The sequence below is a fragment of the Vulpes lagopus genome, chromosome 3, assembly GCF_018345385.1.
Source record: "Vulpes lagopus strain Blue_001 chromosome 3, ASM1834538v1, whole genome shotgun sequence".
NCBI classification, from domain to species: Eukaryota; Metazoa; Chordata; class Mammalia; order Carnivora; family Canidae; genus Vulpes; species Vulpes lagopus.
Window position 1 is genome coordinate 158,619,370 of NC_054826.1, and position 16,575 is coordinate 158,635,944.

Below are 16,575 nucleotides of genomic sequence, written 5' to 3' on the forward strand. Positions count from 1 at the left end.
TTATTTCACCTTCATCTTTGAAAGATATTTTTTTTCACTGGTACATTTTCCTTGGAATTCTAGGTTAACAGCTCTTTTCTCTTAGCACTTTAAGATGTCTTTCTACTGTCTTCTGGCCTCCTTCAATCATTTCTTTGTTCCTCTGTACCTTTTTCTTAAAAGGCCAGGTAGTAAATATTTTAGGCTTTGGGTCATCTAGCCCTTATTGCAACTGCTCAGGTTTGGCATAGTACAAAAGCAGCAATAGATAACTGAAAGCGAATGAGTGTGGTTGTATTCCAGTAAAACTTTATTTATAAATCACATGGCTGGCCCATGGGCTGTGGTTTGCTGAACCTTGCTCTCTAAAAACAAATCTCCTTTTATCTGACTGCTTTTAAAGATGTTCTCTTTATCATTGTTTTTTGGCATTTTGATTATGATGGTCCTTTGCGTGGTTTTCTCTGTGTTTCTTATGCTTGGTGTTGAGCTTTGTGGGTTTGGTGGTTTATAGTTTTTAGAAAATTTGGAAACACTTCAGTAATTATTTGTTTTAGATATTTTTCTCCCTCCCCACTTGGGACTCCAGTTGCCCAAATGTGATTCTGCTTGATATGGTGTTTATTCTTTTTCCTGCTCTTTTTCTTTCTATGCTTCATTTTGAATAATGTCTGTTGCTATCTTAATAGTTCTCTGCTAATCCTCCTGTAGTGTCTAACCCGTTAATTCCTTTCAGTATATTTTTTCATTTCATATATCATATTTTTCATCTCTGGAAATCCTATATAGGCCTTATTTATGTATTCTCTTTCTCTCTTCATGGGTTCATGTTTTTCTTTACATCCAATTTATAATAGCTATCTTAAACGCCCTGTCAACTAAATCCATCATCTCTTTCATTTATGACTCTATTTCAGTTGATTGATTTTTCCCCTGGCTATGGGTCATATTTTTCTCCTTTCCATGCCTTTTTTTTCCCCAATGGATCCTAGATATTTTAATTTTTGTTGTTGTTGTATTTTGGATTTTTGTTTTATTCATGTAGCAGTGCTAGATTTTGTTCCAGTATCCGTTTGATCCCTTTAAGGACTGCTTTTGAGTTACCTGAGGCATATCCAGAGCAGATCCAGAGCAGATCCTTCTTTGGGAGGTAGGGTGGGGAGATAGCCCCAGTATTTCTGATTTATTCTAATTTAGACCCAGTATGAGCTGTGACATAATGCTCTGCATATTATGAAGTTTAGGAAAGTGTTTGGCCTGTTGCTTTTGGTGTTTTGTGTTGTTTTCCTCTACTAGCTTCTTGTTTTACATGGAGAGATAAACATTGGGCAGAAGACTCCAGAAGGCTCTCTGCAAATCTCTGGAGGTCTGTCTCTCTGCTACCCTCTCCTCTCCAGTAGTCTCTGCCCTGCAAATTCTAGCTACCCAAACCTCCCTGAATTTGAATCTGTATCCCCTCAACTCAGCAAGACTACCAGGTTCTGTTGGGGTCCCCCTCCTTGTACTGCAGCTTGGAAGCTTTCTTCAGGCAATAAGCTTGGGCACTCAAAACATTCATCTTACTTGTTTCCATTCTTTCAGGGGTAGAAAATGCTGCAGATTGTACAATATCTGAAAACCATTGTTCCTTACCTTCTGTATGATTTTCTAGTTGTTTGGAATGGACCAATAGTTCCCGTAGCATTTAACCCTACATGGGCAGAAGCAGAATTCTGATTACCCCTTAACAGACACAGATAAATAACTATTGATAAATGTACCTTTATTATCTATTTGTGGGAACAGTGGGTTCTTAATTTAAGAACTGAAAAATAGATTCATTCATTTCAAACTTCAAATTGTTTTCACATTTTTAAAATAATTTCTTAAAATTTCTCACCAGGTATTCTTAAGATAGATTGTACTGTTATTTTATTAATGCAATTCTTAATTTTTTTCCATAAATAATAAAACCAAGAGTATAAACTAGTAAATCAGAATTTAATATTTGAATGTATTTCTTATTTTCAAGCAGAAAATAGTATGTAACTAAGACAAATCAATTGCTCTATTATATTTAAAGCTTAGGAGACCTTGATAAGGTACAGAAACAGATACCCCAGACATCACGGTGTGGTGGAATCACACCCACCAATTGACTATGCTATAAGATAGGAGCCAATTACTGGGGACTAGAGAAAAAGAAAAGAAATGAATTCTTCCTGGGGTATGAGAACAGGATTCCCCTGGAGATGATGTTTGAGCAGGGTCTTAGAGAATGAATAGATAATGGAAGAGTAGGAGGAATTAGACTAGAATATTTCATTCTCTTCACTTCTGTTTTTTAAACGTATACAGTTAATATCTTAATCAGTTATTCACCCAGGGAACAGTTACCAGATGTGATGAATGGTTTCATTTCAAGTCTCTTTTGTAATTAGTTTTCTGTTGCTGTGTAACAAAGTTAGTGATTTAAAAGCATTATTATCTCAGTTTCTATGCTTTCTGCGTCTGGGCGGAGCTTACCCTAGCCCCGTGCTCAGGGTCTAACATCAGAGGTCCGACATCTTTGATGAAGGTGTCAACTAGGAAGGCAGTGGCATCTGAGGCTCACGGCCCTCTTCCAAGTTTACTGGTTATTGACAGAGTTCAGTTTCCCGTGGTTGTAGGGCTGACTGAGGCCTTCAGCTCCCAGAGGCTGCTTGCTTTCCCTGCCTGTCCTGCTCTTCACAACACAGCTGTTTGATTCTTCATGAGCCGCAGGAGCATCTCAGTGGGTTCTAATATATCTCTGTCTTTGACTTCTGTCTCTGATATGTAAGAGTCTCTTTTAAAGGGCTTACCTAATCAGGTCAAGCCTCCCCCCCCCCCCCCAGAATAATCTCATTTTTGATCAGCTGAAAGTCAAATGATTAGGGACCCCAATTATATCGTCAGAATCCCTTCATCTTTTCTACGTAATGTAACCTAATCGCAGAAGAGAGACCCCATCAGATTTACAAGTTCTGTCCACACTCAAGGGGAAGGGGCTAGACAGGGAGTGTACACTAGAGAGAGGGAATCTGGAGGCTGACTTAGAATTCTGCTGACCAGAGTTTGATTTATACTATTAATATAATTTGAAGAGTACAAATTATATTTATAGAGATACAGATGGACTGGAAGTACTAATAAACCACCACATATCAAACAGTTGAAAACAGCTATTTTCTAAAATAATTAGAATTGTAGCTTCAGTGTACTGTATTTTTTTCCCTTTACTTAAAATATAGTTTAACTGAACTGATTGATCATTATATTTTAAGAAAAGAATCTCATTGAAACCTCATTGGAAGTTTTTTATTTGTTTCCCAGTAAACATGTACAATTTTGAAAATCCTCAGTTTCCACTTTTTACATTAGATCTATGCTCTGAACTATTTTGCAATTCTACGGTAATGTTCTCCTAGCAGCATGAAAGGGGAGACTGAATATTGTGCACAATTGGCAGTGCAGTGTTGCTTAGCTACCTATCTTTTTAATTTGAAATATTAGGCATTTCAATAATAGGTAGCCCTTAAGCTCTTAAGTGTTTGCTCATGACACGTTTGCAGTGTTTTATGTGTGCTTTTCACCTTTGTATTGTAGCTGTTACTGTGAAAGGCTAAAAAAAATAAGAATGTACTTAATAGCAGTCAGTAGACTACTTTAACTACATAAAATCAGTCATTTTATGAGAAGTTCTAATAGGGACACAAGTGAAATTATAAGCTATACTTTAATATGAACCTACCTCAAATGCAGCTGTACTACCAAATGCAATAATTATACCAATCTGTCATTTGATTGCAAGGAAAATCATTGTAGAATGTCTAAAGTATTACCTATAGTTGTTTTAAAAATAGCAATCTTGTTACACTCCAGAAGTATCATTAAATAGTACTGGAAAAGCACTTTATTATATTATGTTGCTGTCATGCTATTCGTTATTTTTCCTTAAAGTAGGATATCAAGTACTAAACAGTATTATTGCAGTGCATCTTCTAATTTGGAAAAGATGAATATATGAAGATTCTTCTAAGTGGATTCTTTTAATAGAAGTTTTTCCTATATGTTCCTCTTCCCCCTACACACACACACACAAAATAATTTAAGAAAATACATATCTATTGTAGAAAATGTATTTTCAAAAGTATGGGTAAGTTTAGAGAAGACATTAAAACTACCTAATTCCAGTTTCTCCAAAGAAACATTATTAAGATCTTAATATGGTCCTTTTCTTTGAATATGTGGGGTTTTTTAAATATTTTATTTATTTATTCATGAGAGACAGAGAGAGAGGCAGAGACATAGGCAGAGGGAGAAGCAGGCTCCATGCAAGAAGCCCAATGTGGGACTCGATCCCAGGACCGAATTCCAGATCACACCCTGATCCAAAGGCAGACACTCAACCTCTGAGCCACCCCACCCAGGCGTCCCAACTTTGAATATTGTTATAGAAGATCATACTTCATACTTAATTTGAATTTTGCTTTTACTTTCTTATTATTATAAGTGTGTTTCCAAATCATTAAAATTGTTTGAAAACATTTTTTGATTATTATTTATGTGGATGTACCATATTTCCTGCATTGTTATTTAATATGGATTGTTTTCTGTTTTTTATTATGTAAATAACAGAGAAGAAAATCTTTGTGCAAAACCTTTGTCAGCATTTTTTTTTTAAGTTTTTAAAAAATTTATTCATGAGAGACACAGAGACAGAGACACAGGCAGAGGGAGAAGCAGGCTCCATGCAGGGAGCCTGATGTGGGACTCAATCCCAGGACCTGGGATAACACCCTGAGCCAAAGGCAGATGCCCAACCGCTGAGCCACCCAGGTGTCCCTGTCAGCATTTCTTAATATAGATCCTAGCCCAGAGTATAACAGTTCCTATGAGTGAAAAAATACGAACATTTTGAAGACCTCTAAACATGTTAATAGATTATTTTTCTGAAAAGATGACCATCCTCATTAACATTTACTGGTTAAAGTTTTAAAAGAGGAAGAAATAGTGAACATATTGTTTTTGATTTGTTTTTATGATCAAGCAGATTAAGTTTTTTCAGTGTTAATTAGCCATTTGTAATTATTCTATGAAAATTTTCATTTTCCTACTCCATTTATTGATAAATCTTTGTGTCATTGATTTTGAGAGATCTTTATGTACTAAACTTATCCCCCTTTGTGTCCGATTTTCCCATTTATTCACCTTTTGATTTGTACACTTTTGCAAAAACACAGAGCTTTCAAATAGTTCTTTTAAACATCTCTTCACATTTTTAATTTTCATTTATTACTTTTAGATTTATAAATCCCTTTACAGTGCAAATTCTCCTACATTTTAACTCCTTTTACTGCATTCACCACCAGTGGGTGGGCACTGACTCAAGCTGGTAGAAACTTCTTGTCTCAAATCCCAACTCACAACTGAACATTTACAGAATGGATCTTTCTGGCCCTTGATGCTTGCTTGCTGTGCCCAAAGGGCATCCATCCTTTCAACAGTATTTCCCAATTGCTACTGTCCTAGGGGGCCAGCAGCAAATGAACAGATGTAAACCTCCACCATTGTGGATCTTCCACTGCATTCCTTCTGCCTTTCCCCAATGCCCGACTTTTCTCATCACCATGACTTCGCTTTGCTCTCCACCAACCCAAATGTAACACGTTGCTCAAGGGCCAGCTCTCCTAAGAAGTCCTTTCTGAGTCAGGTTGCTGGCCCTTAGACTCATCTGTTCTCCCCACAATGAGTTTTCTCTGCCACTGCTTTCCACTGGTACTTTTAACATAGCTGCCATTAGGATGTGTCCCTAGGTGCAACTTCACAAAGAAAATTTAAAAAAATTTTTTTCTACATCTAATATTTCTACATCTAATTCTAAGCCATGTAAAGGGTATTTTTGGTTTATAGTATTGGGCTAGAAACAAAACTGACTTTTTTCAAATGTTAATCCAAAGCATCAGTAAGAATGTTTTCTTGCCCACTGATCTTTGATAGCTTTTATCATGTACTAAATTCTTGGCTACTGGGCTTGATTGCCTGCTTTCTATTCTGTTGCGTTGATCTTTCTATTTTGCATGAGAACATTATAGATTAGCTTTATCATATCCTTTTTTGTATTCAGGACTGTTTACTTGTTTTTATAGCATTATTTGGATTGTCTACCTTACATCTCATGCTATGGCTATTTCTATTACTTTGTTTTTTTATTGCTGTTATGAATGGAATTTTTTTTCTGTTCTGCTTTTTGACTCATTTTTGCTAACATTGAAAGATTTTTTTTCATATTTATCTCAAATCTGAGCTCTTTATTCTTCATAATTATTGAGTTGATTTTGTAGAGTTTGTTGATATCTAATCACAGTATTTGCATATGAAAATTTACTTTTCTTTACTAGAAGTTATGTTTAGGTTGGCTGAAAATTCCAGAGCATTATTAAGTAAAAATCTTAACTGTGGATATTCTTGTCACAGGGAAACTATAAAATCATAGTTAAGGAAAAACTGTGGTCACTTTTATATTTAACAAATTAGAATTAAAAAATAAAGCATCTTTAAATATCCTATATTATACTAATTGCTTTGCAAATTTGCCATGAGTAAGTTGCATGAAAATCCTGGGTGAAGTTTATTTTCTCAGCAGAGGGGCCACATTTGGGTAACATTAATTACTAACTTCGAAAGTAAAGGAACTAGACTTCCCATCTAGGTTTCAGGTGGGAGGAGGAAGCTCGGTAAATCAGTCTCTGGCTTCCCCTACTTCATTTCCTGGAGCAATTCCTGGTATGGTGGTGGTGAAGTTTTGGGATATAGGTGAGGTCCGGTGCCGACAACCAAGAAAGAATTCTTGAGATGTCTTTGGTACAAAATGGTTGTTTTATTGAAGCACCAGGACAGGACCCATGGGCAGGATGAGCGGCTGCCCCGGGCCTGTGAGGAGTGGCTGATTATATAACCAGGAGTTGGGAGAGTAAGCAAAAGGGAGATTCCAAAAGGATTTTCGTGTGCTGAGGAGGACCTACAAGATCCTTGGAGGCCTTGCCATTGTCAAGTTAAAGATTGGTTTTCCCTCTAGCAAGACAGTAACATTAAGACAACTGAAGGTTCCTGAAGAATGTCACAGATATCCCACCTTGGGTGGGGGTTGTTTGTGGGATATCAGCTTTGTCCTCAGCTAGCCCTGTACCCTCTCAGTGGCAAGTGGAGTCAGTCTCTTTCCAGGAAGACCATAAGAGAGAGCTGAAAGAGCATCAATATAGTTCCTTTAATGGGAAGGGTGTGCAAAGAACATTCATGAAATTTGCCTTTAGAAGACGTGTAGCAGGTATTTTTCCTGGATGGCTTCCTCAGAGGAGTCTGGCTCTAGAGAACTGTTCAGGTGTGACAGATGCTGGTTGAAGTCCTTTGTGAAAGTTAGATGAGTTAATGGGCCTGGATTTCTCAGTCGGGCAGGGTCAGAAGAGATTATCTTGACAGACCTCCCCCACCTCAACAAAGTTCATGGTGGACAAGAGGTTGATTAGTTGCCCTTATGCTGTTCTTATTTATACCGTTTTGCAGAAATCTGAAGCCACAGTATGAGATGGGAACTTTATTTTCTTATGATAATAAAGGATCAAGGTATTTCCTTCCACATTAATTATCACTTCAGTGGATGTATCCCATAAGTTTTGATGCATAATAAACCACTTTAAAACTTAGTGGCTTACAATAGCAGCCATTTACCTTAGGTCATAATTCTGCAGGTTGACAGTTTAGGTCAAATTTAGCTGGGCAGTTCTGTTTTTTGGCTGAGTTCCCTCATGAGTCTGATAGTCCTGGGTTGGTTAGATGGGTCTGCTTCTGGGAGTTGGCTCTTGTCGTGTGGGGGACCTGAGTTCTTCTCCACATGGTGTCTTCCTCCAGAAGCCTTGCCTAGATTTTTTCTCATGGTGGTAGCAGAGGTCTGAGAGAGCAGAAGCAAGCAAAGCCTCTTGAGGCTAGCCTTGGAATTAGGATACTGTTGCTTGTGTTGGATTTTGTTGACCAAAAGATGTCACAAGGCCAGCTGATTCAAGGAGCAAGAATATAAAATGCCTTTTTTTTTTTTGGTGAGAGTTGCTGTAATGGCACATTTACAAAGGACATGGATACAAGGGAAGTTGGGAGAATTGGGCCCTGTTTTTTGTCACCAGTCTGCCACAATTAGGTGAGTGAAGGACTCAAAGATATGCTTAGGACACCATTTTCCTCACCAATGTAAGATTTTAATTTTGCTCCCTTTTTATCTCAGCCTGTTGTCCTTGTATAATTTTTCACTTTGTACCATTCTTTAATTTTTGATTTCTTATGCATCTTCATTTAAGTCAATGCCAAATAAAATTTTTCTAAAATTATCTTTTGGTTCCTTATTAAATCTTATTCCAAGATATGTTCTCTGCGTCTTCAGGATATTTCTTTCTCATGTGTGGGAGTGTTTTTACGCATAGACCTCATCGTGTTTTTTCCTTTTTCTTAGAACGCTATTGGTATGTGCCAACAGACTGTGAGGATGCTTCTCACGATCTACTTAGGTTTGAATGCCTTCTTAGATCTGCATCTGAAAAATAATTTGTTAGACATTTCCCATGATTGGCAGGCAGTCATCAAATGTGGTTTTGCTAAACTAAACCAGGATCATCTGCTCCTGTGCTACCTATGCCTGGTTTGGGGGCATTTTAAAAGGATAAAGTGTATGGAAAAACCTATTTCTTAAAATGCACTACTAAAAGGGTTTTTCCTGTATTTTCCCTTCTCTTCAGAGCTTTTCAGGTAGATATTGAAACTTCTTAGATGCAGTAAACCATGGTCAGTGCCTCTCTACCTTCTGACTTTTTCTTTACTGGGAATTGTGTTTAAATGGACAAAGAGGGGATTTGCCTCAATTTGCCATTGAGGGGATAGGAATGAGTTACACTACTTGGGCTACCTCATAAAGCTACCCTTCTACTCTTGTAAATCCTATTTCTCTTTAACAGCAGGCAGAAAAAGGAAGAGAGCTAAAGTCTTTTTCTCAGTTGATAGAATTATTGTGTTTCACAGAGCAAGGCAATCCTTTGCATTGTGTGGACTAATCAGAAAACTTTCCCACTGTTAATTTGTTCATAAACCTGATGTGTAGGACTTTCAGATAGTAAATTATCTGAGGTTTCTCATCCAGAGGTTAAATTCATTTTAGTAGGATGTACTCTTGTCTTTCCATGCCTTTATATGTATTCTCCTGAAAAGATGGGCAAGGCTGCAGTGGATGATTCTACTTAAATGGCATGTTAAGCTAAGAGTCCAAGTTGTATTTAATTAATAATTCATTTGCCATTTTTTGTTAATCAGAAATACATAATGAATATACAGTAAAATATGGCAACTGCAAATAGCCATTTTGGAAGCTGAGATTTGCTGCTTTTGTTAGCCTGTACAGTGTTATAATGTTAAGTAAATACAAAATTCCATTATAATTTTGGAGTGATTACATACATTTCTTAGTCCTCCATTATTACATTCAAAGCTCTAGCACTTTGCTCTTCTCACTGGTCCTTTCCTGGGCATTAGTAGTCTAAATATGGGACACATCTCATTGAAGGACCAGGAAGCAGTGCCTCCAGAATTCTCTGAGCCAGTCTTTGGAATAATAGATTAAAATAGCTGCCAGGACCAATCTTGGAAGAAATAATAGTGACTTCCAAAGAAGATGTAGTTATCTTCTTTCTTTCTTTTTTTTTTTTTAAAGATTTTATTTATTCATTCATTCATGAGAGACGCAGAGGGAGAAGCAGGCTCCATGCAGGGAGCCCGACTTGGGACTTGATCCCGGAACTCTAGGAACACACCCTGGACCAAAGGCAGGTGCTCAACAGCTGAGCCACCCAGGGATCCCAAAGTTATCTTCTTACAACTGTTCTAAGTTTAAGATCTAATGATACAACTGTGATCTCAAGGAATCCATCTCATTGGAAAGTAACTAGAGTTTCTAGAGCTGCAGAACTAAGATTGCTATTAAGTACTTGATTATTATTTCAGTAATCTCTAATGAATCAGAGAGCTTAAATTATGTTCACCTTTTTTGTTTTTAAAGCATGAGCTGGTTTAAGTACTACCTGAAAGTTACAGTATTTTTAAACTCTGAAGGTTCACATCACTTGAAATCTTTTATTTTATTTTATTTTATTTTTTTCACTTTAAATCTTTTAGCACTGAAATTCATTAAATTGGTTTATGGAACAGTGATCTGTATTATATATTATAGCCTGTTTTTTAAGGCCAGATTTTGACAACATTTATTTGAAATTTTAAAAATTAACCTCTGTGTGTGTGTGTGTGTGTGTGTGTGTGTGTGTTTAAATACCATATAAACCGAGACTCCTGGTTATTGGGGAAAATGTGAATCTCCTTGTTAAGGTCAGTATTCTTAAACTGAATTTCCAAGGAACATCTGCAAACTATTGTATAAAGGTGTGCTTTCACTAATAAGAATGATAATCTTTTCCCTGTTTATGGAAAAGTAATTTTTGATTTTGCTTTTTCAACCCTTTGGCATGGATTACAAATTGTTTGACTAATAGAAAATAAACATGACAAAAAACAAACAGTAGTCAATCATGGATAGTTCAGTCACTTGCCTTTCATTGTCACATGCTTGTGATATTTACCTTACCTATCTTTAATAGAACTATGCTTTATATTAATCTAAATTTTGTACTGGAATTAAACAAAGATTTTTCATAGTGTTTCACAAAGAACATTGAGACTTCCAAAAGCTCTGCCATCTGAAATGCCACCGGACTTACCATCTTGTAAGATACTAGAGGGAAACAACTGCGTCATCATCATCATTTCATATATGATCACAGCCATTGTAGAGTTTTGAATAGAAGGTAACATGAGGGTGGGATGCCTTGGTGGCTCAGCGGTTTAGCGCCTGCCTTCGGCCCAGGGCATGATCCTGGAGACCCGGGATCAAGTCCCACATCGGGCTCCCTGCATGGAGCCTGCTTCTCCCCCTGCCTGTGTCTCTGCCTCTCTCTCTCTCTCTGTCTCTCATGAATAAATAAATAAAATTAAAAATTAAAAAAGGGGGGGTAAATAGGCCTCATAACAAAGGATGAGGTGGTCTCAAAAAAAAAAGATAACATGAGGAAGAATTGGATTATAATATTTTTGGTGTTTGAGGAGATTTCTGGAAGGAGGTGAGAATAGACTTAGAGTGAGAGTGGCATGTAACCACTGTAAACAGTATCGTCAGTTGTGTCTATATTATGTAGTTGATTAAAACTCCAATATTATCATCCAGATGAAAATGGTAAGGTGGACTTCTTTCCTATTAGGTTGACAAGTTAATTTTGAATTGATATGTATACAAATTAAAATAACAAAACTTGGATTGTTTAAAACATCGTTCCTTATAACTAACAAACACAAAAGAAAGTTACCTAAAAAGTACTTTGCATTTCATATCATCACTTCTCTAGGTAGGAACAGGTAGTTTATAGACTACTTTTTTAACAAACACATCATTGCTAGAGTTGTGCCTTCATTTCATTCCCAGGAGGTTTATGTTACTATGCCCATTTTATAGATTGAGAAATTCAGCATGGCAAGGTGGCTTGACAGGTAACATGGGCTTTAAGTGTTAAAACTAAACATGGGACCCAAAGCAGCTGATTCTAAGTCCCATGCTCTTTGAACCATACCACACCGAGCCCTCATTTTTTAATTATTTATTTAGTTTTTTAAATTACAAAAGTAATGTGTGCTTAAAACCCAACAATACCTACATTCATACATATGAGGCTTATATACATATATATACACACATTATACAAATATATATTTGTATTTTAGGGAAATATGTCTAGCAGCAATATGATTGACAGATGGAAAAGAGAGGGCATCTTGGAAGAAGAGAACCTAGTTAGGACACTATTTCAGTAATCCTGACAAGAAATTATAAGAGCTGGAACTAGAGTAGTGGCAAAGGCAGGAGAAAACTTAGAAAGGACAGGCATGATGGGGGAGAAAAACCTGTAAGAATTAGTAACCCATGGAATTGGGAAGGTCTGAGAGATGAAGGAGCTAAGAATGACTTCCATCTTTATCACTTGGGCAACATGAAGATGGCCCTCATGTGGATGGAGAGATGGAAAACAGAAAAGAAAGAACAGAATCAGGTGGAGGACTCAGGAATGAATTTGCTCTTGGCTCTAGTAAAGTTTGTGATCCTTTAGAATATCCAGTAGAGATGTCTGTTAATTGTACATAATCCTAGGGATTAGTATAGAGTTCCATGTTAGTGATAAAGATTTGGGAATCCTAAGCTGGCTGACAGAGGTCAAAACCAGGTTACAGGTGTCACCCAGAGAGATTATATAAAGGGAGAGAGTCCATATCTGAGGGCAGAGCTCTAGACAACCCTAGCATGTAAGGAGCAAAGAAGACTGAAAAGGAATAGTTAGAGAAGTGGAGGAAAAACCTGGGGAGAGTATCACTGAAGCTAAGAGAGGAGAACTTCAGAAGAGAAGCAAGAAGTTGCAGAAGGATCACCTAATTGAAAACCAGGCATTTCCATAGGTAACGTCTCCATTTATAAAATTAAAAGAAAAATTGAATTCCATTGTATCAAAATATGCTTTTGAATTCTTTTAGTGGGTTTATTATAATGTTGTGTACATTCGGCAACCATCAGATATTTTACAGCATAGATAATAAACATTAAGTAACTACAGAATGTGGCAGGGTATTACTAGCATGGCCCTTACTGATGAATTCTGGTTGATTTGACTTGATTTGTTTAATATTTAAGCTTGCCTGCCTGCCTCGCTTCCTCCCTGCCTGCCTCCTTTCCCTTTGTAATGTGATAAGTTTAGGATTAAGATCAGGGGGAAGCCTTGGTGGCTCATCTCCTCGTGTGAGTGTGATCCCCGGGGTCCTGGGATCAAGTCCCACATCGGGCTCCCTGCAGGGAGCCTGCTTCTCCCTCTGCCTGTGTCTCTGCCTCTCTCTGTGTGTCTCTCACGAATAAATAAATAAAATCTTAAAAAAGAAAAAGAAGAACATTAGGTATCCTGGTTATGTATGGAAAACCAAAGTATAAGATACAGATCCCTTTAAGAGATTTATGAACCTTTCTTGGCTAGTTTACATGTGACTAAAGCAAATTTCAGATTACAGTTCCTCCTCACTTTATTCTACTCCAAAGTATGATTTTAGGGGTGCCTGGGTGGCACAATCAGTGAAGCCCACCAGCTCATGGGTTCAGCTTGGGTCGTAATCTTGGGGTTGTGGGATGGAGCTCCATGTAGGGCTCTGTACTCTCCTCAGTCTGTTTGGATTTCTCTCTCTCTCTCTCTCTCTCTCTCTCTCTCTGCCCCCCCCCCACCACCCCCACTCTTTCTCAATAAATGAATCTTTAAAAAAAATATGATTCTCATAACTATCCTTACAATATTGGCCAGCAGTTTATGAGTTTTTATGAGTCCAACTCATAAAAAGATCATAGTCATCGACCTCCAATTTCAGGGACATAATGTAGCTGTTGCAATGACAACTAAATGGAGAGGACTGGTCTGTCTTTCCTCGCTGGACAAAGAAATATACAAGACACTTGGCTGGGTGTTGAGGGGTAGGGAGTAGACAAGGGGATGTAAAATGGACTCAGCCAGACTTTGCCCTCTGGAAGCTTGCAGGGAGATAAATGACATAGATAATTATATTAAAAGAGAGATGTAAGAGTAGAAGGAGCTATACATTCAAAGAAAAGAATATATCAGGTCAGAAATTCTGGATGAGTTGGCATTTCAATTTGTGAGTTTTAAATAGGGAGAATGGAGTAAGGAACATACTGTCTCAAGGGCTTAATATGACCAAAGGTCTGGGCGCCCAAGCAATTATTTGTTGAATATTAGAACAAATGGAATTGAGTGCATTTGTTTTCCCACTGACTTCATGAGTTTATATATATATATATATATATATTTGTCTCGTGTGTGCCAGGCACTGTGGCAGGTGGGTGCTAGGAGGTGGGTCCTCCGACCCTCATGGAGCTACAGTTTAATAGGAGAGACAGACAAAACCAACAAACTAATGAATATATAAATTCAAAGCAAGAAGGATTGTTAGGTTACTGAATCGCTCGGGTGAAGAGAGCGATCGGTTGGCTGGATAGGCAGGGAAGCCTCTTTGAAGGAACAAAACGGCATCTGAAACTGATTTTTGTAAGAACCACATTGAAATATTACCCAGTTAGAAGTTTTTTTGTCATTGTTGCTATCCTAATACGTTTAATTTGGCTAAATTACTTCCCCGTCAAATATAGACTGAAATTTCTGTGTTCCATCAGTATCTGATCCATTGTTCACTTTACCGTGTCCTCTTTGTTTTGCAGAAACCAAAACTGAAAGACTGGCATCCTCCTGGGGGTTTTATTCTGGGATTGTGGGCACTCATTATAATGGTTTTCTTCAAAACGTACGGAATCAAGCATATGAAGTTCATTTTCTAGACGTGATGTGTGAAGAAGACTACATGGAAGACTACTACCTTGGATAAAATTTAATGTCATTATACTTTTTTAAAAAATACATTGTTCTTGTTGAATTGGGCACAAAGTATAGGAAACCAAATTTGAGTGAACTCAATATAACTTAAAGTTATTATAACTTAAAGAAAAATAATTGTTAATGCAAATGCTAAGTGGCACTGATTATACTTATTTTTTGTTGTGTGTGTTATTAAAAAGATGGAACAAAGATCAGTGTATATTTAATGGCTATTTTTGAAAATAAAAATTTCCCCCCATCTTAACTTCTTTCCATTCAGAAAAGAAAAAAAACGTGAACACATTAAATGCTCACTAGCCGAGGTAACTTCTTTCAGTGTTTTTGTGTGTGTTCTCCTAGTCTTTTTTTCTATATTTTTTCCCCAAATAGAGATCATATAGAATATTTCATTCTGTAACTTTGCTTTTCATTTTACAATATGTTATCAACCCTTTCCCTCTCCTTGGACATTTTTCAGAACACATTGTCAACGGTTGCACAGTATCCATTTTATGAATGTACAGTAAGTTATTTAACACTCTTCTGTTGTTGGACCTACTTACCTTGTTCTCAGAATCTTCCTTTGGTTTGATCTTTAATGTGTTAATATTTTACCGTCAGCCATTCATGGAATTATGCAGCTTTAATAATAACTAAATATGAAAGAATTGGTTCCTTAACTTACGATACTGATAGTCTTTGGGACCTTACCTGCTGTCAGTTTATCTGGAAAATGTAAGGCCTTTGAAAATTTCATGTTACTGACTGCTCAAGAGAAACAAACTGTCATTTTTCATTTCTAAGCATTCTGTGATCATGAATTGATTATGTCCTCTTCAGTTTCCATATCTAAAAAGATATTGTTTCAGGGCAGCCCAGGTGGCTCAGCAGTTTAGCCCCACCTTCAGCCTGGGGCCTGATCCTGGAGACACAGGATCGAGTCCCATGTCGGGCTCCCTGCATGGAGCCTGCTTCTCCCTCTGCCTGTGTCTGCCTCTGTGTCTCTCGTGAATGAATAAATAGAATCTTAAAAAAAGAAAAAGAAAAAGAAAAATATTGTTTCATTCTGTTTAGGGTAAACCTGGTTGGTTTATATACTGCCTGGATCTGTATTTCTGAGATAATCCGTAGAGTGGATGGACTGTATGGAAATTACATGCTTATGCTCCTGCCTTCATGTTTGACTGATGCACCACATAAGGCAGAAAAGACCCTTCTGGTCTCTGAGACGGTGCAAGAGCTTCTATCTTCATCCCTGATGTTTTTTATCTTATCACCCATGTTCCTTTCTTTCTCATAACTGGAAATAGTATTGAGATTGTGTTTTGCCACCAGCCCCAGGTATTGTTTTTTTTTGCACACAAGGGGGAAAAACATGCAAGTTAAGTGTGTCCCACAGGATACCTTTTTATATCTTATCTGGTTTTGTTCCAAGAACTTATGTGTTAATAAATCTTTATTCATTACAAAGATCTGATTTATAATTATAGGCAACATAAAGAAGACAACTCTTCCTCCACAATAAAACCTCCTAAAATTAGTATTCCTGAGGACTTGTTTGCCTTTTAACACTTAAAATATTACTCTTTAATTACATGCAAAATGGTCATGCTTTTCACAGGCAAAGGATTAACTGCTATCTCTCAGGTTAGAACAAATGATGTTAAGGCTTTTTGGCAGCTATTAATCTTCATTTTAATTGATCTTATTGGTGTGCTAGAGAAATTCAGGTATTTTATCTGAAAAATGGAGAGGGATTCTTTTGTACACAGAAAGGGGGAAAAGCAAACTTACTCCTGACTAGCCAGATCATAGCAGCACTAAGAGACAAGAAAAGGTTGACCATAGCACGCTGCAGAAACTGCCACAAGGTCAGGGACACCGTGGTGGGGCGGAGCTACTTAGCGTCAGAAGGAAATATGATTGATCTTGAGCCAAAGTAATTTAGCTTGAATGTAATGAAACGTACCCTGATGGTAAAGACTGCTGGAAAGTAAAAGGCTTCCTCTTCAGAGGCTGCAGAAGGTGCCCTTCTTAGTTAAAA

The 16,575-nt window shown here is 37.3% G+C and overlaps 1 protein-coding gene across 1 annotated transcript in view; it reads left to right on the plus strand.

The window, feature by feature from the left end:
• The window catches only part of PIGK (phosphatidylinositol glycan anchor biosynthesis class K), a 114,685-nt gene extending 98,684 nt beyond the window's left edge, over positions 1–16,001 (plus strand). The window contains exon 11 of the mRNA XM_041749203.1: positions 14,378–16,001. Coding sequence (XP_041605137.1) covers positions 14,378–14,494 — 117 coding nt within the window. The 3' untranslated portion in view covers positions 14,495–16,001. The remainder of the gene's footprint in view (positions 1–14,377) is intronic.
• The last annotated feature ends 574 nt before the right edge of the window (positions 16,002–16,575 follow it).